Source organism: Hypanus sabinus, chromosome 8 (assembly GCF_030144855.1).
Source record: "Hypanus sabinus isolate sHypSab1 chromosome 8, sHypSab1.hap1, whole genome shotgun sequence".
NCBI lineage: Eukaryota > Metazoa > Chordata > Chondrichthyes > Myliobatiformes > Dasyatidae > Hypanus > Hypanus sabinus.
The window spans coordinates 106,759,053-106,786,102 of record NC_082713.1 but is presented as its reverse complement, the minus strand read 5'-3'; the positions used below and the strand labels follow the sequence as shown (position 1 = coordinate 106,786,102).

At 46.4% G+C, this 27,050-nt stretch overlaps 1 protein-coding gene across 3 annotated transcripts in view; it reads left to right on the top strand.

Annotated features, from left to right (window-relative positions):
- The window catches only part of nav3 (neuron navigator 3), a 449,774-nt gene that overhangs the window by 174,797 nt on the left and 247,927 nt on the right, over positions 1 to 27,050 (top strand). For all 3 annotated transcript variants that reach the window (XM_059977545.1, XM_059977548.1, XM_059977547.1), the window contains one exon: positions 10,167 to 10,282. In XM_059977545.1, the coding sequence (XP_059833528.1) occupies positions 10,167 to 10,282 (116 nt within the window). The remainder of the gene's footprint in view (positions 1 to 10,166; positions 10,283 to 27,050) is intronic.

The following is a 27,050-nucleotide window of genomic DNA, read 5'->3' as shown; positions in this document are numbered from 1 at the left end:
CTCCTACTGTGCGTGAAGAAACTGTGGCTCATTTGGAAATTCCGTCAGAATCGTTTGATGGATATTTTGCTGCTGGAGACCTGAAGATTTCAGAACAATAGATCATGAATCCATATTCCTACAATTTAGAGAAAACGTCAGATAATGAAGAGCTGAAGGAAGATATTATGGATTTGCAGACAAATCGAGCTCTTGAAATGCAATTTAAAAGCCAGACTTTGGAGGAGTTTTGGTGTGCAGCGCCGGACATGTTCCCAAGACTTGGTGGAAAAGCATTCCGTGTCCTCATTCCATTTGCAACAACATACTTGTGTGAATCTGGATTCAGTTCTCTTTTGTCAATCAAGACATCATCTAGGAATCGCCTGAATCCACAGGCAGACCTGCGGATCGCAGTCAGCAAGGAAGTTCCACGTTTTGACAAAATCATGAATGAGAAGCAGGAGCAAAGAAGTTATTGAATTTTATGTTCACTGTTGAGATTGATTTTACTCTTTACAATTTTTTTCCGATTAAATTAGAGTCTAATTGCTCAATTTATATTTGCATTTTTTGCACTGAGTTAAAAGCTTATTCTTTTTTAAGTTCAATTTGTTCACCCGCAGTATTGTATGTGGTTCAAAAATTAGAAATTAGACTTCTTCATCTTCAAATGTGATATTAATTTTGTAGGGGGTGCGAACATTAATCAAACATTTCCTAGGGGTGTGAGGCATAGAAAAGGTTGGGAACCACTGGTGTAGACTATCAGCCATTTTAACAAACTGCCTATGGTCCTTCACGGGTGCACTAATGAGGGTGATGTGAACTTGATCAGGCTTTTGCTGCATGAAGAGTTCTTTAAAAGTAAAGCAAGGATGGTGATTTCCCAGGAGAGACAGCATGTGATCCGCCAGCTCTGATGGCTTAGCATCACAAGGCTGGGCAAGGAGAGTGACTGTTTGGCGTGCTCAGGCTCTGGAAGTCCAAAAGTCTGTAAAGGGTGAGTTTTCAGTGACCGGTATTTAACATGTTCAGGTGGGTGTTCTAGTAGGCTCACCACTCTCGCAGGCGTGGAGTTACTGAGTAATGCTACCCCATAAAAATGCTTGGTGTGGTCAACAGAGATTTGTCACAGTGTGAATTTGGCCTCGGCAATGGCATTATGCTCCCAGATCTCTGGCAGTTGCAAAGTGACTGTGTTAGCTGACATGTTTAATAACTCTGGAATTATCCTAGAGCATCAGGGTCACCAATGTAGGCTTTCACATATAAAAAATAGCAGGGGAGTTTAATGTCTAAGAAAAACAGTAACAACTCATTTATTGTACTCCAAAACACTGAACCAATATGTGGTAACAGTACTTCATGTAATTACCTATCATATCACACCAGCCTGTTAAAGTGAACCCCTACTCAGTGTTGGTGGCTGTGAATTATGTACGTTTCCAATAATTACATTGCCGTACAATTTGAGTTACTGTAGACTTCCCATCCGTTGAACCAGTCTGGCCATTTTCCTCTCACCTCTCTCATTAACAAGGCATTTTCACCCGCACGACTACTGCTCACTGGATGTTTTTTTTTTGTTTTTCTTGCAAATTCTCTGTAAATTGTAGAGACTGCTGTGCGTAAAAATCCCAGGAGATCAGCAGTTTCTGAGACACTCAAACTACCCCGTGTGGAATCAACAACCTTTCCAGGGTCAAAGTCACTTGGATCACATTTTTCCCCATTCTAATGTTTGGGCTGAAACACAACTGAACCTCTTGACCATGTCTGCATGCTTTTATGCATCGAGTCACTGCCACGTAATTAGCTGATTAGATATTTGCATTAATGAGCAGGTGTACCCCCTGTACCAAATAAAATGGCCACTGATTGAATTTTGAAATCAGGATGGTGAGGGAGGATGAGGGGAATCTGTAGGCTCTGGTATTCCCTCGCATCTGATGCCCTTGTCCTCCTTGGTGATTGAGGTCGGGGATGTGGAAGATGCCAAAAAAACCTGCTGCACATCTTGAAGTCAGGAAAGGAGGGAGACAGAGAGTCAGGAAGCTGCAGACTTATTAACTTAATATTTTTCTCATAGAAAATGTTACAAGCTTTCAATACAAAGCAAGGCACTTAAATAAGCACAAGGTAATTGGGCAAAATCAAAGCTTCTGAAAAATTTTCTGAGGGTTAGGAAAATAAAACCAACAGATTGTGGGCTTAAGGTGAGGGGATAAGCTGAGGGGCAACTTTTTGACATAGAGAGTGGTATGTATGTGGAACAAGCTATTTGAGGAAACTACGATAACAACATTTAAAAGACATCTGTTTTCTAAAGGAGTTCGAGGATTGGGTGCTGTGCAATTTATCAGATTTCAATAAGGAGCTTAAGGTAAAGGAGACAGTGATCATAATATGGTAGAATTCACCTTGCAGTTTGAGAGGGAGAAGATAAAGTCAGACATATCCAAATTACAGTTGGGTAAGGGGAATTACAGAGGCATGAGAGAGGAGCTGGCCAAAGTTGATTGGAAGGGGACACTAACAGGGATGACGGCAGAACTGCAATGGCTGGAGTTTCTGAGGCAATTTGGAAGGTGCAGGAATTGATACATCCCTAAGACGAAGAAGTATCTTAAAGGCAGGACGACGCAACTGTGGCTGACAGGGATGTCAAAAACAACCTGAAAACGTTATAGAGCAGAAATTAGTGGGAAGTTAGAGGACTGGGAAGCTATTAAAACAAACAGAAGACAACTAACAAAAGCCATAAGGAGAGAAAAGATAAAATATGAAGGTAAGCTGCCAATATCAAAGAGGATTCTAAAAGTTTTTTCAGGTATATAAAGAGTAAAAAAAGGAGAAAGTAGTTATCGGACTGCTTGAAAATGATGCTGGAGAGGTAGCAATGGCAAAAAAGGAAATGGCAGATGAACTCATAGGTATTTTGCATCAGCCTTTGCTGTGAAAGACACTAAGAGAATTCCAGAATTTAGAGTGTGTCCAGGGGCAGAGGTGGGTACAGTTGCTATTACTGGAGAGAAGGTGCTTGGGAAGCTGAAAGGTTTGAACATTCATAAGACGCCTAGACCAGATGGACTACACCCCAGGGTTCTGAAATGGTAGCTGAAGAGATTGTGGAGGCATTAGTAATGATCTTTCAAGAATTATAAAATTCTGGCATTTTTTCAGAGGTCTGAAAAATTGCAAATATCACTCCACTCCTCAATAAAGGAGGGAAGCAGAAGAGAGGAAATCATTGGCCAGTCAGTCTGACAGTGGTTGGGAAGCTGTTGGAGTTGATTGTTAGTTATGAGGTCTCAGGGTAATTGGAGGCACATAATAAAAAAGGCTCAAGTTAGCATGGTTTCCTTAAAGTAAAATCTTGCCTGACAAATCTCTTGGAATTCCTTGAGGAAATACCAAGCAGGATAGACAAAGGCGAATTAGTGGATATTGTGCACATGGATTTTCAGAGGGCTTTTGACAAGGTATGCACAAGGTAAGGGCTCATGGTATTTCAGGAAAACTCCAGCATGGATAAAGCAGAGGCTTGAATAAAGGACTGGATGATTGGCAGGTGGCACAGAGTGGGATTAAAGAGAGCCTTTTCTGTTTGGCTGCTGAAGACTAGTAGTGTTCTGCAGAGGTTGGAGTTGGGACAGCTTCTTACATTGTGTGTCGGAACTGATGGCTTTGTGCTAATGGATTTATGAGTCTCATGCAGGATTCCTCAAAGATTCTAAAGGGAGGATGAGATAACTGTGGGTGACAAGGGAAGTCAAAGCCAACATAAAATCAAAAGAGAGGGCATATATTAGAGCAAAAATTGACAGGAAGTTAGAGGATTGGGAAGCTTTTAAAAACCAACAGAAGGCAACTAAAAAAAACTGTAAGGATGAAATATGAAGGTAAACTAGCCAAAAATTTCAAAGAAGATACCAAAAGATTTTCAGATTTATATATAGAGTAGAAGAAAGCTGAGAGTGGATATTGCACTGCTGAAATTGACAATGGAGAGGTAGTAATGAGGGACTAAACAATGGCAGATGAACTGAATTAGTATTTTCCGTCGGTCTTCACTGTGGAAGACACGAGCAGTATGTCCGAAATTCATAAGAGTCAGAGGGCAGAATTGAGTGGAGGTGCAATTACTAGGGAGAAGGTGCTTGGGAAGCTGAAAGGTCTGAAGGTAGACAAGTCACCTGGAACAGATGGACTACATGCTAGCATTTTGAAAGAGCAGAAGAGAATGTGGAGGCCTTACTAATGATTTTTCAAAAATCACTGGATACTGGAGTGGTTCTGGAGGACTGGAAAATTGCAAATGTCACTCCACTCTTTAAGAAGGGAGGGAGGTAGAAGAAAGGAAATTATAGGTCAGTTAGCCTGATTTCAGTGGCTGGCAAGATGTTGGAGTCCATTATGAAAAAATGAGGTTTCGGAGTAATTGGAGCACATGATAAAGTAGCTGAAGTCAGCATGGTTTCCTTAGGGAAAATCTTGCCTAAGTGGCCTTACAGACTGGAACTCGTTGAGGAAATAACAAGCAGGATAGACAAAGGAGAATCAGTGGGTGTTGTGTACTTGGATTTTCAGAAGGCCTTTGACAAGCTGCTGCACGTGAGGCTGTTTCACAAGATAAGAGCCCATGATGATGATGGCATCTGTTAGTCTCGTGAGACCATGGATCTGCACCTGGAAAGTCTTGCTTCAGTCTGTGTTGGTAGAGCAGCATCTGTTGTGGCTGTAGAGGCCCACACAGGAGTGACAGTCTCGGCTGCAGCGACTGCACCCGAAGGTGCTGTCCTCCGGTGTTGTCTTGGTGCTGTTTTTTTGGCGAGTGTGCTTTTCTTCAGCAGCAAGCCTCAGCTTCTCTTCTCCTCTTTTCAGACCTCTGCTTAGTTCCAGCCTCCAGCGAGAGCAATCGCTTGCAATATCCTCCCACCTCTCGACGTTCATGTTCAGTGACTTAATGTCTCTCTTTGAAATGAAGAGCTCTTGTGCTCTCTTGCAAGAGGCCAATTCCCCTTACAACAGGTCTTTTGGGATCCTTCCGTCTGACATGCGGTGTACGTGGCCCAGCCAGCGGAGACGGTGTTGTTGGAGCAGGGTGAAGAGGCTGGGTTTCTGGGCGCGGGCCAGGACCTCATCGTTGGTGACTCAGTCAGTCCACTTGATGTCCAGGATACGTCTCAGGCTGCAAAGGTGGAAGGTGTTGAGATGCCGCTCTTGTCTGGAGTAGAGGCTCAAGTCTTGCTGCCCTAAGGCAGTGTGCTGAGGATGCAGGCCCTGTAGACTGCAATCTTGGTGTGTGTCGTCACATAGTATTACTGGAAAGATACTAACATAGACAGAAAGTTAGCTGATTGGCAGAACACAAAGAGTCGGAATAAAGGGGGCCTATTCTGGTTGGCTGTTCATGACAAATGTTCTGCAGGGGTCGTTATAGGGTCTTTTCAAGTTATATGTCAATGATTTGGATGTCAAAATTGATTACTTTGTGGCCAAGTTTGCAGATGATATAAATTAGATGGAGGGAAATGTTATGTTGAGGAAACAGGGAGATGGAAGAGGGAAGGACTAGGACAGATGGGGAGAATGGGCAAGAAAGCGGCGATGGAACATAGTGTATGCCATGCACTTCGGTGGAGGGAGTAAAGGTGTAGACTATTTTCTAAATGGGGAAAAAATTCAAAATGAGAGGTGTAAAAAAACTTGCGTAGGATTCTCTGAAGGTTAACTTGCTGGTGGTAAGGACAGCAAATGCAATGTTAGCATTGATTTTGAGAGGCCTAGAATATAAGAGCAAGGATGTGATGCTGAGTCTTTTATAAGGCATTGTTCAGACTGCACTTGGAGTATTGTGAGCAACTTTGGGTCACATATCCAAGAAAAGATGTGCTGGCATTGGAGAGAGTCCAGAGGAAGTTCATGAAGATGATTCTGGGAATAAAGGTTTTAACATATGAAGAGCTTTTGATGGCTCCAGACCTGTACTCACTGGAGTTTAGAAGAATGAGGGGAATCTTATTGAAACCTACCAAATATTGAAAGGTCTAGATAGAGTGGATGTGGAGAGGATATTTTTTATAGAGGGTGAGTCTAGGACCAGAGGGGATAGTGTCAGAATAGCGGCACATCCATTTAGATCAGAGATTAGAAGGAATTTCTTTAGCCGGAGGGTGGTGAATCTGTGGAAATCATTGCCACGGACGGCTGCGGAGGCCAAGTCATTGAGGATATTTCAAGCAGAGGTTGATACATCTTTGGTTAGTCGAGGCATCAAAGGATACAGGGAGGAGAGAGGAGAATGGGGTTGAGAGGGAATATATATCAGCAACAATGGAATTGTGGGGCAGACACAATGGTCCCAAGTAGCCTAATTCTGCTCCTATGTCTATGGTCCCAGGTAGAATGTGAAAGATCTTGAACAGTGCCGGCCGGTACTGTAGTGGATACAGTGCAAGCCATCACTGATCAGGGTTCGATTCCCACCGCTGTCTGTAAGGAGTTTGTACATTCTCTTGGTGACCTTGTGGGTTTCCACTGGACACGTGGGTTTCCTGCCACATTCCAAACACTTATGGGTTAAAGATAATGAGCTTTGGGCAAGCTTTGTTGGCGTTGGAAGCATGGCAACACTTGTGGGCTGCCCCCAGCACATCACGAATGGTGACGCGAAACGATGCATTTTACATATGACAAATCAAGCTAACCTTTGTGCATGGATTGGAAAGGTTTTGCGAGTTACGGCATGTGGCTTTTTGCCTGGGTGGCAATGGCCAGTGGCAGAGAACATACTTTAAAGGTAAGTGGATGAACGTTTAGGGCAATATCAGAGGTAGGTTTCTTACTCAGAGAGTGCTGGGTGCCTAGAACACACTGCCCAGGGGTGGTGGTAGAAGCAGATACATTGGGGACATTTAAGAGACTTCAAGTTAAGCACATAGATGTAAGGAAAATGGATGGTTATGAGCTGTGTAGGAGAGAAGGGTTAATTTGATCACAGAGTAGGTTTATATACAACATTGTGTGTTGAAGGGCCTGTACTGTGCTTTGTTCTGTTCCGTGAACTGGGTATTAGCAGGCATATCTGAATATGGTGGTTGCTGCAGACTGGGTTTGCTCCAACAGCAATCCAGAGTTTTTAAGAGTTCAAACCCCAATACAATATCAGTGGAATTTAAATTTTTTAAAGAAAACATCACACTCACAGTATTCATGAAAATAACCAATAATCATAAAAAACTCCATCAGAGACACATAAATCTGCAGTTGCTGGAATCAGGAGCAACGCACAGAATACTGGAGGAACTCAACAGGTCAGGCAGCATTTGTGGAGGGACATAGATAATGATTGTTTGGGGATCTTGAAATGGAGATGCCAAAATAATGTAGTAGATATGGCAGCACCTGTGGAGGAAAATGGACATTCGATGTCTCATCCTGAAACTTTGACTGCCCATTGCCCTCCACGAATCATCTCCCGCCAGGTCTTTTTCTTACTGCAGCCATCAGGAAAGAGGTACTGAAGCCTCAGGACCCACACCACCAGGTTCAGGAACAGTCATTACCCTTCAACCATCAAAATATTGAACTAGAATTGATAACTTCACTCTCTCAAGACAGAACTGATTCCACAACCTGTGAATGAATTCACTCATTCATTCATGCATTTATTTATTTATTTATTTATTTTACAGGGTCATAGAAAAGTATACAGCAGAAACTGGCCCTTCAGCCCATCTATATGCTGAACCATTTAATTGCCTACTCCCATCGACCTGCACCAGGACCATAGCCCTCCGTACCCCTACCATTTGTGTACCTATTCAAACTTCTCTTAAATGTTGAAATTGATATCATAATTCCAGGTGTTGACCCATGCCCTGAGCTCATTTGCTTTTCCTATTCAAATACATGCAGCTCAGGACTTCAGCTGCAGCATGCTCGGCCTTTTGATTACTGACTTTGTCGGAGTTCTTAACAACACCAAACTCCATGAGCTCTCCGCTATCTGTTCTGGCACTCTGCTTCCCATCCGTTATGATGAAGCTGGTTCACGGGTTTGGTAAGTGAGACAGAAGACACAAGTTATAAATAAGCATGTTAACCATTTATTTATAAACAATAAAGCATTCGATCAAACACCTAAGCCACACTAATTACAAAAACTATGATACTGAACATACAGAAGCACCTCAAACTCAATAAGTACCTCGTTAAGTCACCAAGTTACACAAATACAAAACTAAACATTCAACAGCCACTTAGATAAGTGTGCACGTGGGTCTTCCTTTACCTGCAGCACACTTTGCCGAAGGGTCTTCAGCACTGGTCTGGCCTCGGTGTGAAGCTGAGTGCCCGGAGACAAAGGAATTCCGCTGAGGTGCCTGAACCCAGACACTGGTGCCGTGGCACGCACAGCAACCAATGGGAAAGAGCTGCTTTCCCATTCAAACGGGCCAATCGATAGCAGCACAGTAGAAGCGGCTTTTGACCACCAAGCAAGCTAGCTCTTCATGTTACACCATTCCTCTGCAACTCTAGTTTAAGGCATCCCATGCAGCATTAGCAAACCTTGCTGCTAGGATTTTAGTCCCCCTCCAGTTCAGGTGCAAACTGTGTCTTCTATACAAATCCCACCTTCCCTGGAAGGGAGCCAAATAATCCAAAAATCTAATGCCCTCTCTCCTACACCAACACCTTAGCCATGTTTTAAACTGTATGATTTTCCTATTTCTGGCCTCACTAGCACACAACACAGGTAGCAATCCTGAAATCACAACTGTCCTTTAACTTAGCACCTTACTCCCTGAAATCACTTTGCAGAACCTTGTTCATCTTCTTACTTACATCATTAGTACCTATATGGACCATGACCTCTGGCTGTTCATCATCCCAGTTAAGAGTGCTAAGGACTTGATCTGAGATATCCTGGACCCTAGAACCCAGGAGGCAACATACCATACGGGAATCTCATTTTTGTCCACAGAACCTCCTTTCTGTTCCCCTAACTTATGAATCCCCTATCACCACAGCTTGCCTCTTCTTCCTCACCGCCCTCCCCCCACCACCGACTTCTGAGTCACAGAGCCAGACTCAATGCCAGAGACCCGACCGTTGTGACTTTCCTCTGTTAGGACGTTCCACCCATAGTATCCATTATGATATACCTGTTACAGAAGGGGTTGGGCACAGACTGTTTAACTTCATTGTCCTTCCTGACTGTCACCCACTTTCCTGTGTCCTGCACCTTGGGTGTAACTCTCTATATGTCCCATCTGTCACCCCCTCAGGCTCCTGAATGATCCAATTCCACCAGCAACTTCTTAACGCAAAGTGTTAGAAGCTGTAGCTAGATGCACTTATCGCAGGTGTAGTTGCCAGGGATACTGGAGGTCTCCCTGCCTTCCCACATCCTGTAAGAGGAGCATTCCACTATCCCTACTGTTCTAACTGAGCAAGTATAAAGAAAGAAAAACAATAAATAATCTGTGGGGAAAAATTCCACCTACAGCTTTTCACTTTCTCTGACTGAAGCCTTGAAGAGCTTCAGTAAAGTCTCAAATTCCCCACTCTAACACTATCCACTCCAACAATGGCTGCTCCACCTGCCCACGCCTTATTTTAATTTGTTCTTGCCAATCAATCTCGACCGTTGATTGGCTGCTGTTCAAAAATACCAAACTGCCACAAGTTGATGTCTTGTGTACTCAAATCTGCGATCCTGTGTGAGCTGTGTCTTCTCACGCTTTAGATCTCTGATTCGCCACTGTCTGTTTATTTATTTATTTGTTTGCTGGTTTATTAATTATTGCACTTGCAGTTTGCCTTCTTTTGCACATTGATTGATTATCAAATCTTTGTGTGTAGCTTCTCATCGATTCTATTGCATTTACTTGCTCTATTGTGAATGCCCGGAAGAAAGTGAATTTCAGGGTGACATATAAGTACTTTGGTAATAAATTTACTTTGAACTTTATTCAATAATTTTAAGAAGTAAAATGCATAAATATAGCTGTGGGGTGGGGGGGAGTGAAAGACCAAGTGGGATTGGGTGGAACTGATTGAAAAGCTCCTTCAAGTAAATGCTGTGGCAACAATGGACCAAGCAGTCTCCTTCTGTGCGGGAAATGTCTTTGTTGTTTTAAGTTATTAATGCCAGTTCTAACACACGCTTTTTACAGAACACACTCGGACAGCGATGGCTCTTCACTACATAGTGCCGATGTAAGTGCCAGCCACACAAAACTGGATTCTGTTTACAACAAGACAGCCAAACAGTGCCTCGAGGAGATCTCTGGTAGGTGAACTAGTCTTGTTAAATCTCACTACTGTGCTTGGAAATTTTTCTGTTTTGTTTTTCCTTACCTGAAATGGCCTGGGCTTGGTTCAGCTTTGCAGTGATGGCACCAGTGACCTAGAGATGCAGCATGGTTCAGAGCCGTAGAGCTGTGGTGTCTGTCAAGGTTGTGGCTCAGATTTTTACAGTTTTAGTGTGTAAAGATTGCTTTGGGGACAGAGAGAGGAGTTAGGGGTCAGGTTGGGATTCAGGGACAGGGCTGTTGGAGAATTAGAGGTCAGACTAGAGTATGCTTCTGTTTCATGCTCAAAGGCTGGTGTCCACCATGGTCAGGTGTTGGCTGGTAGACCAGCATAGAGAAAAGCTGATAGTCTCCCTCCTTCCATATCAGCAAGTAGCAAGTAGCTCATGGGCTCTGGAATTGGAGTTCCATGCGGGAAAGGGGAATGAGGGCGGATGATCCCATAGGTACGTGAATCAGTGAGATCAGAGTTTGAGGCCTAGTGTTCATGGTCGCTGCACGGCGAATCTAGAGTTCAAGGCTTTGTGTTCAGTGATTGGCAGGTTCTGGTGTCGATGCTGAGCGTTGAAGCCCAAAGGTCAACTGGAAGCCTACAAGTGGGGTGCTGCAGAGATCGCCTCTGGGTCCATCTGTGTCACCGATCTGGATGATAATGTGGTTAACTGGATCATCAGATTTGTGGATGACACCAAGATTGGGAGTGACAGTGAGGAAGATTACCAAAGCTTACAACAGAATCAGGACCAGCTGGAAAACTGGGCTGAAAATTTGCGGATGGAATTTAATGCAGACAAGTGTGAGGTGTTGCGCTTTGGGAGGACCAACCAGAGTAGCTCTTACATGTTGAGTGGTAGGGCACTGAGGAGTGTGGTCGAACAAAGGGATCTGGGAATACAGATCCGTAATTCATTGAAAGTGGTGTCGCAGATGGGTAAGGTCATAAAGAAAGCTTTTGGCACAATGGCCTTTATAGATCAAAGTACTGAGTTCAGGAGTTGGGATGTTCTGTTGAACGTATAAGATGTTGGTGAGGCCTAATTTGGAGTATTGTGTGCAGTTTTGGTCACCTACCTACAGGAAAGATGTAAATAAGATTGAAAGAGCACAGAGAAAATTTACAGGGATGTTGCTGGGACTGAAGGAAGGAAAGATTGAATAGTTAGAACTTTATTTTCTAGAACACAAAAGGTTGAGGGGAGATTTGATAGAGTTATACAAAATTATGAGATGGATTGATAGTGGAAAAAGCCTGCTTGCATTTACCCTGAGCTTGGATGAGACTACAACTAGATGTCCTGGATTAAGGGTGAAAGATGAAATATTTAAGGGGAACATCAGGGGAAACTTTTTCACTCAGAGGGTGGTGAGAGCGTGGAATGAGCTGTTAGCACAAGTGACAGAGGCGATTTTAATGTCAGAGTTTAAGAGAAGTTTGGATAGATACATGGGAAAATGGAGACACCTCTTTCTCCCTTATTAGGGAGGGAGAGAGCCTGTGGTACGTCGAATGCCGGCTGAACAATGTAGTCTTTGGGGTGACTGCAAGTCTGTGTCTTTACTGTTCCTCTGCTCACACTTGAGTGCTTGGTGGCGGGTGCCGATGTGCTTTTTTTTGCCAGTGGGGGGAGTGGGGATTGTTGCTTGCTGCCATTTATGTGCAGGAGGGGGGAGCTGGGTTGACTTTGGGTTTCTAACATTTGACTGTGGTTTATTCTTTGGGACACTCCTCTGTTTTTGTGGATGGTTGTGAAGAAAAAGCATTTCAGGATGTATATTGTATAAGTGTCTCTGACATTAAATTGTACCTTTGAACCTTTGGATGGGAGGGGTATAGAGGGCTATTGTCCCAGTACAGGTTGATGGGACGAGGCAGCTTTAATCAGTTTAGCACAGACTGGATGGGCTGAAGGGCCTGTTTCTGTGCTGTAGTGTTCTGCGACTCTAAGTCAAGGCCTGAGTCTGCAAATCTATGTGAGTCTGCTGGGGAAGTCGAAGGCCCAGTGTCTGCAAGTCCAAGTGCAGCTGGAGGCCAAAGATGGCCTGTCCTGGGGATAGAGGACAGTGTGTTGGTGTGTGACAGGAAGGAAGGAGGTTTGTTTTGTCACCTGTTGTGTTCTGTGTTGTTCTGCATTGAGGGCATGCCATGTTGAAGCTCAAATGTGTGGAAATACTTGCAGGCTGTCCCCAGCTTTGTTAGTTGTTATCACAAACGGCAAACTGAACTATATGGTTTGACATACTTGTGATAAATAAATCTGATTCTTGATCTTGAAGTATTTGATGGACATGATTCATTTGAAACCGAACGCATTGGTGTTGGAACAAAGAACATGGAGGCTCAAGCAAGAATTGGTAACCAGGTGGCTCTTCTGAATTACTTTATTCTTCATTGGTCTTACAGTCTTAGTTTTGCTAGATAGAGATTACTTGTCCATCTGTAATTACCTTGAGAAGGTGCCACAGATATATGAGCTGGAACCTCACAGCTTCAGGGAGCCGGGTTCAGTCCTTACCTTCGGTGCTGCCTGGTGTGGAGTTCGCACGTTCTCCTAGTGATCTGGTTTCCCCCTGCGTGGTCATGACCTGAGGCTTGGTCAGTTAATTAGCCATCATATGTTGACTCCATTGTGTAGGTGAGTGGCAGAGCCTGGGTGGGTGGTTGGTGGGACAGTGGAGAGAATGAAATGGGCTCCTGTGGAATTCAATCGTCTCCATCATCATCATTACGTGCTGTATTGTATGACATGAGCGATGATGGTCCTTCTGTGACCACGATTGTTCTTGACAAATTTTGCTACAGAAGTGGCTTGCCGTTGCCTTCTTGTGGGCAGGGTCTTTTCAAGACGGGTGACCCCAGTCATTATCAACACTCTTCAGAGATTGTCTGTCTGGCATCAGTGGTCGCATAACCAGGACTTGTGATCTGCATCAGCTGCTCATATGACCATCCACCACCTGCTCCCATTGCTTCATGAGACCCTAATTGTGGGGAAGGGTGGGGGGCTTAGCGGGTGCTACACCCTGCTCAAGGGTGACTGCATGCTAGCGGAGGGAAGCAGACCCTTACACCTCCTTTGGTAGAGACAGATCTCCAACCCGCCACCCAAAGTATAACAACAGTATTGTTTTTGTTTTGTCAGTTTTTATGTACTTATTGTATTTTATCTTCCTGAAAATGTTTAAGTGAAAATAAATCTCGAAGTAGTATATAGTAACACATAGATACCTTGATAATAAATTTACTTTGTCTTCAACTTGAGGACCTGAGTTATAGGGAAGGATTGAATAGTTTAGGACTTTATTCCTGGAGTGTAGGAGAGTGAGAGGAGGTTTGATAGAACTACAAAATTATGAGGGGTATAAATAGAATAAATGCAGACAGGCTTTTTTCTCCACTGAGGTTGTGTGAGACAAGAACTAGAGGTCATGGCTTAGAGAAAATGGTGAAATATTTGGGACGAACCTGAGGGGAAATTTCAGAGGGTGGTGTGAGAGTGGAATGAGCTGCTGGTGGAAGCGGGTTCTACTGAAATATTTCAGGGAAGTTTGGATAATTTCGTGGATGGGAGGGTTAAGGAGGGCTTTGGTCCAGGTGCTGGTTAATGGGACCAGGAGCAACAGATCCACAGCAGATGCCATCTCACTGGCTCTTCACTCAACCTTGGAAATCTAGACAGCAAAGTTGCATAAATCAAAAAGCTCTTTATCGATTACAGCTCCGCAATACTATCATCCCCTGAAAACTAATCAATAGGCTTCAAGCCCTTGCCCTCAATATCTCCTTATGTAATTGGATCCTCAATTTCCTCACTTGCAGACGTCAATCAGTTTGGATTGGCAACACCATCTCCTCCACAATCTCCATCCGCACAGGTGCACCACAAGGCTATGTGCTAAACCCCCTGTTCTACTCGCTTTACACTTATAACTGTGTAGCAAAGTACAGCCTCAATGCCATATCCAAGTTCACTGATGACACCAGTGTTGTGGGACAAATCATATGTGGTAACGAATCAGCGTGCAGCAGAGAAACTGAAAACCTGGCTGAGTGCTGCCAAACAGCAACATCTTACTCAATGTCTGCCAGACCAAGGAGCCTATGGTTGACTTCAGGAGGAAGGAAACTAGAGGCCTGTGAGTTCAAAGTAAAATTTGTTATCAGAGTACATACATCTCACCACATACGACCCTGAGATTCTTTTTCCTGCGGGCATACTTAGCAAATCTATAGAATGGTAACTATAAACAGAACAAACTGTGTAAATGAAAATATAAATAAAGAGTAATAAAATAACGAGAGCATGAACTAACAAGATAAAGCATCCTTAAAGTGAGGCAATTGATTGTAGGAACACCAGGAATAGAATGAGTGTAGTCATCCTCTGTTGTTCAAGAGCCTGATGGTTGAGAGGCAGCAATTGTTCTTGGACCTGGTGGTGCAAGTCCTGAGGCTCTTGTACCTTCTACCTGATGGCAGCAGAGAGAAAGAGCATGGCCTAGGAGGTGAGGATCTTTGATGATGGATGCTGCTTTTCTACAGCAACATTTCATGTAGATGTGCTCAATGGTTGGAAGGGTTTTACCCATGATGTACTGGGCTGAATCCACTACCTTTTGTAGGATTTTCCACTCAAAGGCATTGCTGTTCCCAGACCAGACTGTATTGTAGCCAGTCAGCACACTTGCCGCGTCACACCTATAGAGGTTCACCAAGGTTTCTGATGACATGCTGAATCTCTGCAGGCTCTTGAGGGAGTAGAGGCACTGTCGTGCTTTCCCTCTCCTGAAGTCTATAATCAGTCCTTGGTCTTGCTGACATTGAGTGAGAGGTTGTTGTTATTACACCACTCAGCCAAATTTTCAATCTCCCTCCTGTATGCAGATTGATCAGCACCTTTGATACAGCCAGTCCTCATTAGAGGATCAGAGGCGGAGAGGGTCAGCAATTTTAAATTCCTCAGTGTTATTATTTTGGAGGACCTGTCCTAGGCCCAGCACGTAAGTGCAATTATGAAGAAAGTACAAACCGTGCCTTGACTTCTTTAGGAGTTTGTGAAAATCTGGCATGTCATCTAAAGCTTTGACAAACTTGTATAGTGTGTGGTGGAGAGTGTACTAAATGGGTGCATCACAGCCTGCTATGGAAACACCAATGCGCTTGAATGGAAAATCCTACAAAATGTAGTGTGTATAGCCCAGTCCATAATGGGTAAAGCTCTCCCCACCATTGATCACATCTATATGAAACGTTCTCACAGGAAAGCAGCATCCATTGTCAGGGATGCCCACCACCCAGGCCATGCTTTCTTCTTGCTGCTGCTATCAGGAAGGTACAGGAGCTTCAGGACTCACACCACCAGGTTCAGGAACAGTTATTAACCCTCAGCCATCAGGCTCCTGAACCAGTGTGAAGAATTTCACTTGCTTCATCACTGACTTGTTCCCGCAACTTGTGGACTCACTTTTAATGACTTTTCATCTTGTTCTTGATATTTATTCTTATTTATTTCATATTTGCACTGTTTATGTCTTTGCACACTGGTTGAACACCCAAGTTGGAGTGGTCTCTCATTGATTCTGTTATGGTTATTGTTCCATTATAGACTTATTGATTATGCCTGCAAGAAAATGAATCTGAGTTGTACATGATGACGTATACTGTATGTACCTGTACTTTCATAATAACTGAACTTTGAAATGTGTCATTTGCATTAGCAGCCAACACAACCCAAGGATATGTTGGGGGCAACTGCAAGTGTTACCGCACATTCGGACTCCCACAATGCTCGGCGGTACAACATAGAACACAACAAGCAGCAAAACAAGTCCCTTTCCTCCATTCCCTGCTCCCTCCCACCCACCCACAGATACAGACAGGTCTCCAGTCTCTAGTCTTCAGGCCTTGTATATTGGGCTTCAACTTCTCGACCTCTGATCAACCTTCAGGCTTAGATCTTCAATACCATCCCCTGGATTAGCTGATGATGGGACAGTCCGTGTACGTGCATAACTGGGGCTTTTTTTATTGTTGTTTTATTCTGCCAAGCATTGTGGGCTTACTGTGTTGGCACCAAAATATGTAGTGACACTTGTGGGCTACCCCCAGCACATCCTTAGGTTGTGTTGGTCGTTAATTTCACTGTATATTTCGACATACATCTGATAAATACATCGGAATCTGATTCTTCTGAGCAGCTTGGTTGTTGGGCTTCCTACATTATGACAGTGACTGCCTTGAACTTCGGACCAATGTGATTATGAGAAGGGAATGTATATCGGTGATAATGTTAGAGGGATAAGTTGTGGCCTGGACATCGGAGTAGTTGCCTCCCACCTCCCATCCTTTGAATAATGACATTGAAACTTTAAAGTTACTTGGGAAAGCAGAGAGAATTTGAGTTGAAAGCTCACCTGGAAACTGGCCTTGTTTGACAAAGGGGAGGAGGTGAATCACAGATGGTGTCTCTTGCCAATAGGGTTAACACCGTCTGCCAGCCTTATTTCACAGAGAGAGTTTCTTGGAAAGCATTTGACAAGATTCTGCTTCCTAATTGAAGGTTGAAACAGGAGTTCACAGTGAAAGGGTTTGGCAGCGGATAGAAATTCTTTAAGATGCAGAAATCAGTTGTAACCATCAAATCTTTTTTGCTTTGAGAAAAGATTCTGGGTGGTATATGTAAAGAATATGAATCTTATTTTAGATCCTTGCTGTTGTTAATGATTCACTGACTCTACCAAATTCTGGTAAATGAAGTAGAATAGTTGGTGTGGCCTGAAACATTGACTGTTTATTCCCTTCCATAGATGCTGCTGAAAAGGACACAAAAATACAACTGCAGATGTTGTGGATCAAAGAATACGTACACAACGCTGGAAGAACTCAGTAGATCAGGCAACATCTGTGAGAAAAGAGTAACCAACGTTTCAGGTCGAGACCCTTCATCCGGTGGTGACCCAGATGACGGGTCTTGGCCCGAAATGTTGGCTACTCTTTTCTCACAGATGCTGCCTGACCTGCTGAGTTCTTCCAGCGTCGTGTACGTATTCATAGATGCTGCTTGATTTGCTGAATTCTTCCAGCATTTTATTTATTTAGAGATACAACAGGAAACAGGTCGTTCCGGCCCAACAAGCTGCACCGCCCAGCAATCCACCTGCTTATCCCTAGCCTAATCACAGGACATTTTACAATGACCCATGAAACTACTAACCGGTACGTCTTTGGACTGTGGGAGGAAACTGGAGCACCTGCGGTCACAGGGAGTATGTGTAGGCAGTGGCAGGCACTGCTTGTGTTGTAGTAGCTTTGTGCTAATTGTTATGCTACAGTCCATCCAGCATTTCGTCTGTGATGCTTTGGATTGCCAGCATATGCAGAAATTCACGTGTTCATGAGTTGCTGCATTTATGCTGTGTGCTGTAGTTTATTCTAAAATCCTGGCAGTCTGTTGCAGTTATTTTCCATTATATACAATAAAATACCTATGGCTTATTGGATCTTTAAAACTGGTTAACTTATTTCTTCTTGGAAATGTGTTTTCAGTTTGGGTAAATCTCTCTGGCCTTCCTATACCAGTGTTGACGATGAGTAACAAGACGTGTCATTGTAAGTGTGACAGGTGGGGCGTGCCAAGGAGCAAATGTAAGCCCACAGGAAGTATCAGCATTAACATAGTGGTGAGGGTGATGCTATGACAGCTCAGAGTGTTCCAGAACTCGGAGTTCAATTCCAACACTGTCTGGAAGGAGTTTGTACGTTCTCCCCATGAACGGTGGGGGTTTCCTCCCACATTCCAAAGTTGTATGAATTAGTGGGTTAATTGGTGATTGTAAATCATTCTGTGATTAGGGTACGATTAAATAGGTGGGTTGCTGAGCCATACGGATTTTTTGGGCCAGAAGGGACTGTTCCGAGGTGTACCTGTAAATACCAAATAAATAAATAAATAAATAGATAGATAGATAGATAGATAGATAGATAGATAGATAGATAGATAGATAGATAGATAGATGGATGGATGGATGGATGGATGGATGGATGGATGGATAGATAGATAGATAGATAGATAGATAGATAGATAGATAGATAGATAGATAGATAGATAGATAGATAGATAGATAGATAGATAGATAGATAGATAGATAAATAAATAGATAGATTCAACTTGCATTTCATTTCTATGATACTTCCATTTCTACAGAGGTACAAGAGACTTCAGGTGCTGCGATCTTAAACATCAACTTTTTTTGCAACCGATCTGGGATATTGTGGAATCTTTAGAGAGGGTACAGAGGAGATTGACCAGGATGCTGCCTGGATTACAGAGGGTGCAGAGGAGATTGACCAGGATGCTGCCTGGATTACAGAGGGTGCAGAGGAGATTTACCGGGATGCTGCCTGGATTAGAGAGGGTGCAAAGGAGATTTACCAGGATGCTGCCTGGATTAGAGAGGGTGCAAAGGAGATTTACCAGGATGCTGCCTGGATTAGAGAGGGTGCAGAGGAGATTTAATAGGATGCTGCCTGGATTAGAGAGGGTGCAAAGGAGATTGACCAGGATGCTGCCTGGATTAGAGAGGGTGCAGAGGAGATTTAATAGGATGCTGCCTGGATTAGAGAGGGTGCAAAGGAGATTGACCAGGATGCTGCCTGGATTAGAGAGGGTGCAGAGGAGATTTAATAGGATGCTGCCTGGATTAGAGCGGGTGCAGAGGAGATTTACCAGGATGCTGCCTGGATTAGAGAGGGTGCAGAGGAGATTTACCAGGATGCTGCCTGGATTAGAGGGGTGCAGAGGAGATTTACCAGGATGCTGCCTGGATTAGAGAGGGTGCAGAGGAGATTTACCAGGATGCTGCCTGGATTAGAGAAGGTGCAGAGGAGATTGACCAGGATGCTGTCTGGATTAGATAGGGTGCAGAGGAGATTGACCAGGATGCTGCCTGGATTAGAGAGGGTGCAGAGGAGATTTACCAGGATGCTGTCTGGATTAGAGAGGGTGCAGAGGAGATTTACCAGGATGCTGCCTGGATTAGAGAGGGCGCAGAGGAGATTTACCGGGATGCTGCCTGGATTAGAGAGGGTGCAAAGGAGATTTACCAGGATGCTGCCTGGATTAGAGAGGGTGCAGAGGAGATTTAATAGGATGCTGCCTGGATTAGAGGGGTGCAGAGGAGATTTACCAGGATGCTGCCTGGATTAGAGAGGGTGCAGAGGAGATTTACCAGGATGCTGCCTGGATTAGAGAAGGTGCAGAGGAGATTGACCAGGATGCTGTCTGGATTACAGAGGGTGCAGAGGAGATTGACCAGGATGCTGCCTGGATTAGAGAGGGTACAGAGGAGATTGACCAGGATGCTGCCTGGATTAGAGAGGGTGCAGAGGAGATTTACCAGGATACTGCCTGGATTAGAGAGGTTGCAGAGGAGATTTACCAGGATACTGCCTGGATTAGAGAGGGTGCAGAGGAGATTGACCAGGATGCTGTCTGGATTAGAGATGGTGCTTAGGAGATTTACCAGGATGCTGCCTGGATTAGAGAGGGAGCAGAGGAGATTTACCAGGATGCTGCCTGGATTAGAGAGGGCGCAGAGAAGTTTGAACAAGATGCTGCCTGGATTAGAGAGGGTGCAGAGGAGATTGACCAGGATGCTGCCTGGATTAGAGAGGGTGCAGAGGAGATTGACCAGGATGCTGCCTGGATTAGAGAGGGTGCAGAGGAGATTGACCAGGATGCTGCCTGGATTAGAGAGGGTGCAGAGGAAATTTACCAGGATGCTGTCTGGATTAGAGAGGGCGCAGAGGAGATTGACCAGGATGCTGCCTGGATTAGAGAGGGCGCAGAGGAGATTAACCAGGATGCGGCCTGGATTAGAGAGGGTGCAGAGGAAATTTACCAGGATGATGCCTGGATCAGAGAGGGCGCAGAGGTGATTTACCAGGATGCTGTCTGGATCAGAGAGGGCGCAGAGGAGATTGACCAGGATGCTGCCTGGATTAGAGAGGGTGCAGAGGAGATTGACCAGGATGCTGCCTGGATTAGAGAGGGCGCAGAGGAAATTTACCAGGATGCTGCCTGGATTAGAGAGGGCGCAGAGGAGATTTACCAGGATGCTGGCTGGATTAGAGAGGGTGCAGAGGAAATTTACCAGGATGCTGCCTGGATTAGAGAGGGTGCAGAGGAGATTGATAAGGATGCTGCCTGGATTAGAGAGGGCGCAGAGGAGATTTACCAGGATGCTGCCTGGATTAGAGAGGGTGCAGAGGAGATTGACAAGAATGCTGCCTGGATTAGAGAGGGCGCAGAGAAGATTGACCAGGATGCTGCCTGGATTAGAGAGGGTGCAGAGGAGATTTACCAGGATGCTGCCTGGATTAGAGAGGGTGCAGAGGAGATTTACCAGGATGCTGCCTGGATTAGAGAGAGTGCAGAGGAGATTCACCAGGATGCTGTCTGGATTAGAGAGGGTGCAGAGGAGATTGACCAGGATGCTGCCTGGATTAGAGAGGGTGGAGAGGAGATTGACCAGGCTGCTGCCTGGATTAGAGAGGGTGCAGAGGAGATTGACCAGGATGCTGCCTGGATTAGAGAGGGTGCAGAGGAGATTGACCAGGATGCTGCCTGGATTAGAGAGGGTGCAGAGGAGATTGACCAGGATGCTGCCTGGATTAGAGAGGGTGCAGAGGAAATTTACCAGGATGCTGTCTGGATTAGAGAGGGCGCAAAGGAGATTGACCAGGTTGCTGCCTGGATTAGAGAGGGCGCAGAGGAGATTAACCAGGATGCGGCCTGGATTAGAGAGGGTGCAGAGGAAATTTACCAGGATGATGCCTGGATCAGAGAGGGCGCAGAGGTGATTTACCAGGATGCTGTCTGGATCAGAGAGGGCGCAGAGGAGATTGACCAGGATGCTGCCTGGATTAGAGAGGGTGCAGAGGAGATTTACCAGGATGCTGCCTGGATTAGAGAGGGTGCAGAGGAGATTTACCAGGATGCTGCCTGGATTAGAGGGGTGCAGAGGAGATTTACCAGGATGCTGCCTGGATTAGAGAGGGTGCAGAGGAGATTTACCAGGATGCTGCCTGGATTAGAGAAGGTGCAGAGGAGATTGACCAGGATGCTGTCTGGATTAGATAGGGTGCAGAGGAGATTGACCAGGATGCTGCCTGGATTAGAGAGGGTGCAGAGGAGATTTACCAGGATGCTGTCTGGATTAGAGAGGGTGCAGAGGAGATTTACCAGGATGCTGCCTGGATTAGAGAGGGCGCAGAGGAGATTTACCGGGATGCTGCCTGGATTAGAGAGGGTGCAAAGGAGATTTACCAGGATGCTGCCTGGATTAGAGAGGGTGCAGAGGAGATTTAATAGGATGCTGCCTGGATTAGAGGGGTGCAGAGGAGATTTACCAGGATGCTGCCTGGATTAGAGAGGGTGCAGAGGAGATTTACCAGGATGCTGCCTGGATTAGAGAAGGTGCAGAGGAGATTGACCAGGATGCTGTCTGGATTACAGAGGGTGCAGAGGAGATTGACCAGGATGCTGCCTGGATTAGAGAGGGTACAGAGGAGATTGACCAGGATGCTGCCTGGATTAGAGAGGGTGCAGAGGAGATTTACCAGGATACTGCCTGGATTAGAGAGGTTGCAGAGGAGATTTACCAGGATGCTGCCTGGATTAGAGAGGGTGCAGAGGAGATTGACCAGGATGCTGTCTGGATTAGAGATGGTGCAGAGGAGATTTACCAGGATGCTGCCTGGATTAGAGAGGGAGCAGAGGAGATTTACCAGGATGCTGCCTGGATTAGAGAGGGCGCAGAGAAGTTTGAACAAGATGCTGCCTGGATTAGAGAGGGTGCAGAGGAGATTGACCAGGATGCTGCCTGGATTAGAGAGGGTGCAGAGGAGATTGACCAGGATGCTGCCTGGATTAGAGAGGGTGCAGAGGAGATTGACCAGGATGCTGCCTGGATTAGAGAGGGTGCAGAGGAAATTTACCAGGATGCTGTCTGGATTAGAGAGGGCGCAGAGGAGATTGACCAGGATGCTGCCTGGATTAGAGAGGGCGCAGAGGAGATTAACCAGGATGCGGCCTGGATTAGAGAGGGTGCAGAGGAAATTTACCAGGATGATGCCTGGATCAGAGAGGGCGCAGAGGTGATTTACCAGGATGCTGTCTGGATCAGAGAGGGCGCAGAGGAGATTGACCAGGATGCTGCCTGGATTAGAGAGGGTGCAGAGGAGATTGACCAGGATGCTGCCTGGATTAGAGAGGGCGCAGAGGAAATTTACCAGGATGCTGCCTGGATTAGAGAGGGCGCAGAGGAGATTTACCAGGATGCTGGCTGGATTAGAGAGGGTGCAGAGGAAATTTACCAGGATGCTGCCTGGATTAGAGAGGGTGCAGAGGAGATTGATAAGGATGCTGCCTGGATTAGAGAGGGCGCAGAGGAGATTTACCAGGATGCTGCCTGGATTAGAGAGGGTGCAGAGGAGATTGACAAGAATGCTGCCTGGATTAGAGAGGGCGCAGAGAAGATTGACCAGGATGCTGCCTGGATTAGAGAGGGTGCAGAGGAGATTTACCAGGATGCTGCCTGGATTAGAGAGGGTGCAGAGGAGATTTACCAGGATGCTGCCTGGATTAGAGAGAGTGCAGAGGAGATTCACCAGGATGCTGTCTGGATTAGAGAGGGTGCAGAGGAGATTGACCAGGATGCTGCCTGGATTAGAGAGGGTGGAGAGGAGATTGACCAGGCTGCTGCCTGGATTAGAGAGGGTGCAGAGGAGATTGACCAGGATGCTGCCTGGATTAGAGAGGGTGCAGAGGAGATTGACCAGGATGCTGCCTGGATTAGAGAGGGTGCAGAGGAGATTGACCAGGATGCTGCCTGGATTAGAGAGGGTGCAGAGGAAATTTACCAGGATGCTGTCTGGATTAGAGAGGGCGCAAAGGAGATTGACCAGGTTGCTGCCTGGATTAGAGAGGGCGCAGAGGAGATTAACCAGGATGCGGCCTGGATTAGAGAGGGTGCAGAGGAAATTTACCAGGATGATGCCTGGATCAGAGAGGGCGCAGAGGTGATTTACCAGGATGCTGTCTGGATCAGAGAGGGCGCAGAGGAGATTGACCAGGATGCTGCCTGGATTAGAGAGGGTGCAGAGGAGATTGACCAGGATGCTGCCTGGATTAGAGAGGGCGCAGAGGAGATTGACCAGGATGCTGCCTGGATTAGAGAGGGCGCAGAGCAGATTGACCAGGATGCTGCCTGGATTAGAGAGGGCGCAGAGGAGATTGACCAGGATGCTGCCTGGATTAGAGAGGGGGCAGAGGAAATTTACCAGGATGCTGCCTGGATTAGAGAGGGCGCAGAGGAGATTTACCAGGATGCTGGCTGGATTAGAGAGGGTGCAGAGGAAATTTACCAGGATGCTGCCTGGATTAGAGAGGGTGCAGAGGAGATTGACCAGGATGCTGCCTGGATTAGAGAGGGCGCAGAGGAGATTTACCAGGATGCTGCCTGGATTAGAGAGGGTGCAGAGGAGATTGACAAGAATGCTGCCTGGATTAGAGAGGGCGCAGAGAAGATTGACCAGGATGCTGCCTGGATTAGAGAGGGTGCAGAGGAGATTTACCAGGATGCTGCCTGGATTAGAGAGGGTGCAGAGGAGATTTACCAGGATGCTGTCTGGATTAGAGAGGGTGCAGAGGAGATTGACCAGGATGCTGCCTGGATTAGAGAGGGTGGAGAGGAGATTTACCAGGCTGCTGCCTGGATTAGAGAGGGTGCAGAGGAGATTGACCAGGATGCTGCCTGGATTAGAGAGGGTGCAGAGGAGATTGACCAGGATGCTGCCTCGATTAGAGAGGGTGCAGAGGAAATTTACCAGGATGCTGCCTGGATTAGAGAGGGTGCAGAGGAGATTTACCAGGATGCTGCCTGGATTAGAGAGGGCTCAGAGGAGATTGAACAGGATGCTGCCTGGATTAGAGAGGGCGCAGAGGAGATTGACCAGGATGCTGCCTGGATTAGAGAGGGTGCAGAGGAGATTTACCAGGATGCTGCCTGGATTAGAGAGGGTGCAGAGGAAATTTACCAGGATGCTGTCTGGATTAGAGAGGGTGCAGAGGAGATTTACCAGGATGCTGCCTGGATTAGAGAGTGCGCAGAGGAGATTGACCAGGATTCTGCCTGGATTAGAGAGGGTGCAGAGGAGATTGACCAGGATGCTGTCTGGATTAGAGAGGGTGCAGAGGAGATTGACCAGGATGCTGCCTGGATTAGAGAGGGCTCAGAGGAGATTGAACAGGATGCTACCTGGATTAGAGAGGGCGCAGAGGAGATTGACCAGGATGCTGCCTGGATTAGAGAGGGTGCAGAGGAGATTTACCAGGATGCTGCCTGGATTAGAGAGGGTGCAGAGGAAATTTACCAGGATGCTGTCTGGATTAGAGAGGGTGCAGAGGAGATTTACCAGGATGCTGCCTGGATTAGAGAGTGCGCAGAGGAGATTGACCAGGATGCTGCCCGGATTAGAGAGGGTGCAGAGGAGATTGACCAGGATGCTGCCTGGATTAGAGAGGGTGCAGAGGAGATTGACGAGGATGCTGCCTGGATTAGAGAGGGAGCAGAGGAAATTTACCAGGATGCTGCCTGGATTAGAGAGGGTGCAGAGGAGATTTACCAGGATGCTGCCTGGATTAGAGAGAGTGCAGAGGAGACTTACAAGGATGCTGCCTGGATTAGAGAGAGTGCAGAGGAGATTCACCAGGTTGCTGTCGGGATTAGAGAGGGTGCAGAGGAGATTGACCAGGATGCTGCCTGGATTAGAGAGGGTGCAGAGGAGATTTACCAGGATGCTGCCTGGATTAGAGAGGGTGCAGAGGAGATTTACCAGGATGCTGCCTGGATTAGAGAGAGGGCAGAGGAGATTCACCAGGATGCTGTCTGGATTAGAGAGGGTGCAGAGGAGATTGACCAGGATGCTGCCTGGAGTAGAGAGGGTGCAGAGGAGATTTACCAGGCTGCTGCCTGGATTAGAGAGGGTGCAGAGGAGATTTACCAGGATGCTGCCTGGATTAGAGAGGGCTCAGAGGAGATTGAACAGGATGCTGCCTGGATTAGAGAGGGCGCAGAAGAGATTGACCAGGATGCTGCCTGGATTAGAGAGGGTGCAGAGGAGATTTACCAGGATGCTGCCTGGATTAGAGAGGGTGCAGAGGAAATTTACCAGGATGCTGTCTGGATTAGAGAGGGTGCAGAGGAGATTTACCAGGATGCTGCCTGGATTAGAGAGTGCGCAGAGGAGATTGACCAGGATGCTGCCTGGATTAGAGAGGGTGCAGAGGAGATTGACCAGGATGCTGCCTGGATTAGAGAGGGTGCAGAGGAGATTGACGAGGATGCTGCCTGGATTAGAGAGGGAGCAGTGGAAATTTACCAGGATGCTGCCTGGATTAGAGAGGGTGCAGAGGAGATTTACCAGGATGCTGCCTGGATTAGAGAGAGTGCAGAGGAGATTCACCAGGTTGCTGTCTGGATTAGAGAGTGTGCAGAGGAGATTGACCAGGATGCTGCCTGGATTAGAGAGGGCGCAGAGAAGATTGACCAGTATGCTGCCTGGATTAGAGAGGGTGCAGAGGAGATTTACCAGGATGCTGCCTGGATTAGAGAGAGTGCAGAGGAGATTCACCAGGTTGCTGTCTGGATTAGAGAGGGTGCAGAGGAGATTGACCAGGATGCTGCCTGGATTAGAGAGGGCTCAGAGGAGATTGAACAGGATGCTACCTGGATTAGAGAGGGCGCAGAGGAGATTGACCAGGATGCTGCCTGGATTAGAGAGGGTGCAGAGGAGATTTACCAGGATGCTGCCTGGATTAGAGAGGGTGCAGAGGAAATTTACCAGGATGCTGTCTGGATTAGAGAGGGTGCAGAGGAGATTTACCAGGATGCTGCCTGGATTAGAGAGTGCGCAGAGGAGATTGACCAGGATGCTGCCTGGATTAGAGAGGGTGCAGAGGAGATTGACCAGGATGCTGCCTGGATTAGAGAGGGTGCAGAGGAGATTTACCAGGATGCTGCCTGGATTAGAGAGGGTGCAGAGGAAATTTACCAGGATGCTGTCTGGATTAGAGAGGGTGCAGAGGAGATTTACCAGGATGCTGCCTGGATTAGAGAGTGCGCAGAGGAGATTGACCAGGATTCTGCCTGGATTAGAGAGGGTGCAGAGGAGATTGACCAGGATGCTGTCTGGATTAGAGAGGGTGCAGAGGAGATTGACCAGGATGCTGCCTGGATTAGAGAGGGCTCAGAGGAGATTGAACAGGATGCTACCTGGATTAGAGAGGGCGCAGAGGAGATTGACCAGGATGCTGCCTGGATTAGAGAGGGTGCAGAGGAGATTTACCAGGATGCTGCCTGGATTAGAGAGGGTGCAGAGGAAATTTACCAGGATGCTGTCTGGATTAGAGAGGGTGCAGAGGAGATTTACCAGGATGCTGCCTGGATTAGAGAGTGCGCAGAGGAGATTGACCAGGATGCTGCCCGGATTAGAGAGGGTGCAGAGGAGATTGACCAGGATGCTGCCTCGATTAGAGAGGGTGCAGAGGAAATTTACCAGGATGCTGCCTGGATTAGAGAGGGTGCAGAGGAGATTTACCAGGATGCTGCCTGGATTAGAGAGGGCTCAGAGGAGATTGAACAGGATGCTGCCTGGATTAGAGAGGGCGCAGAGGAGATTGACCAGGA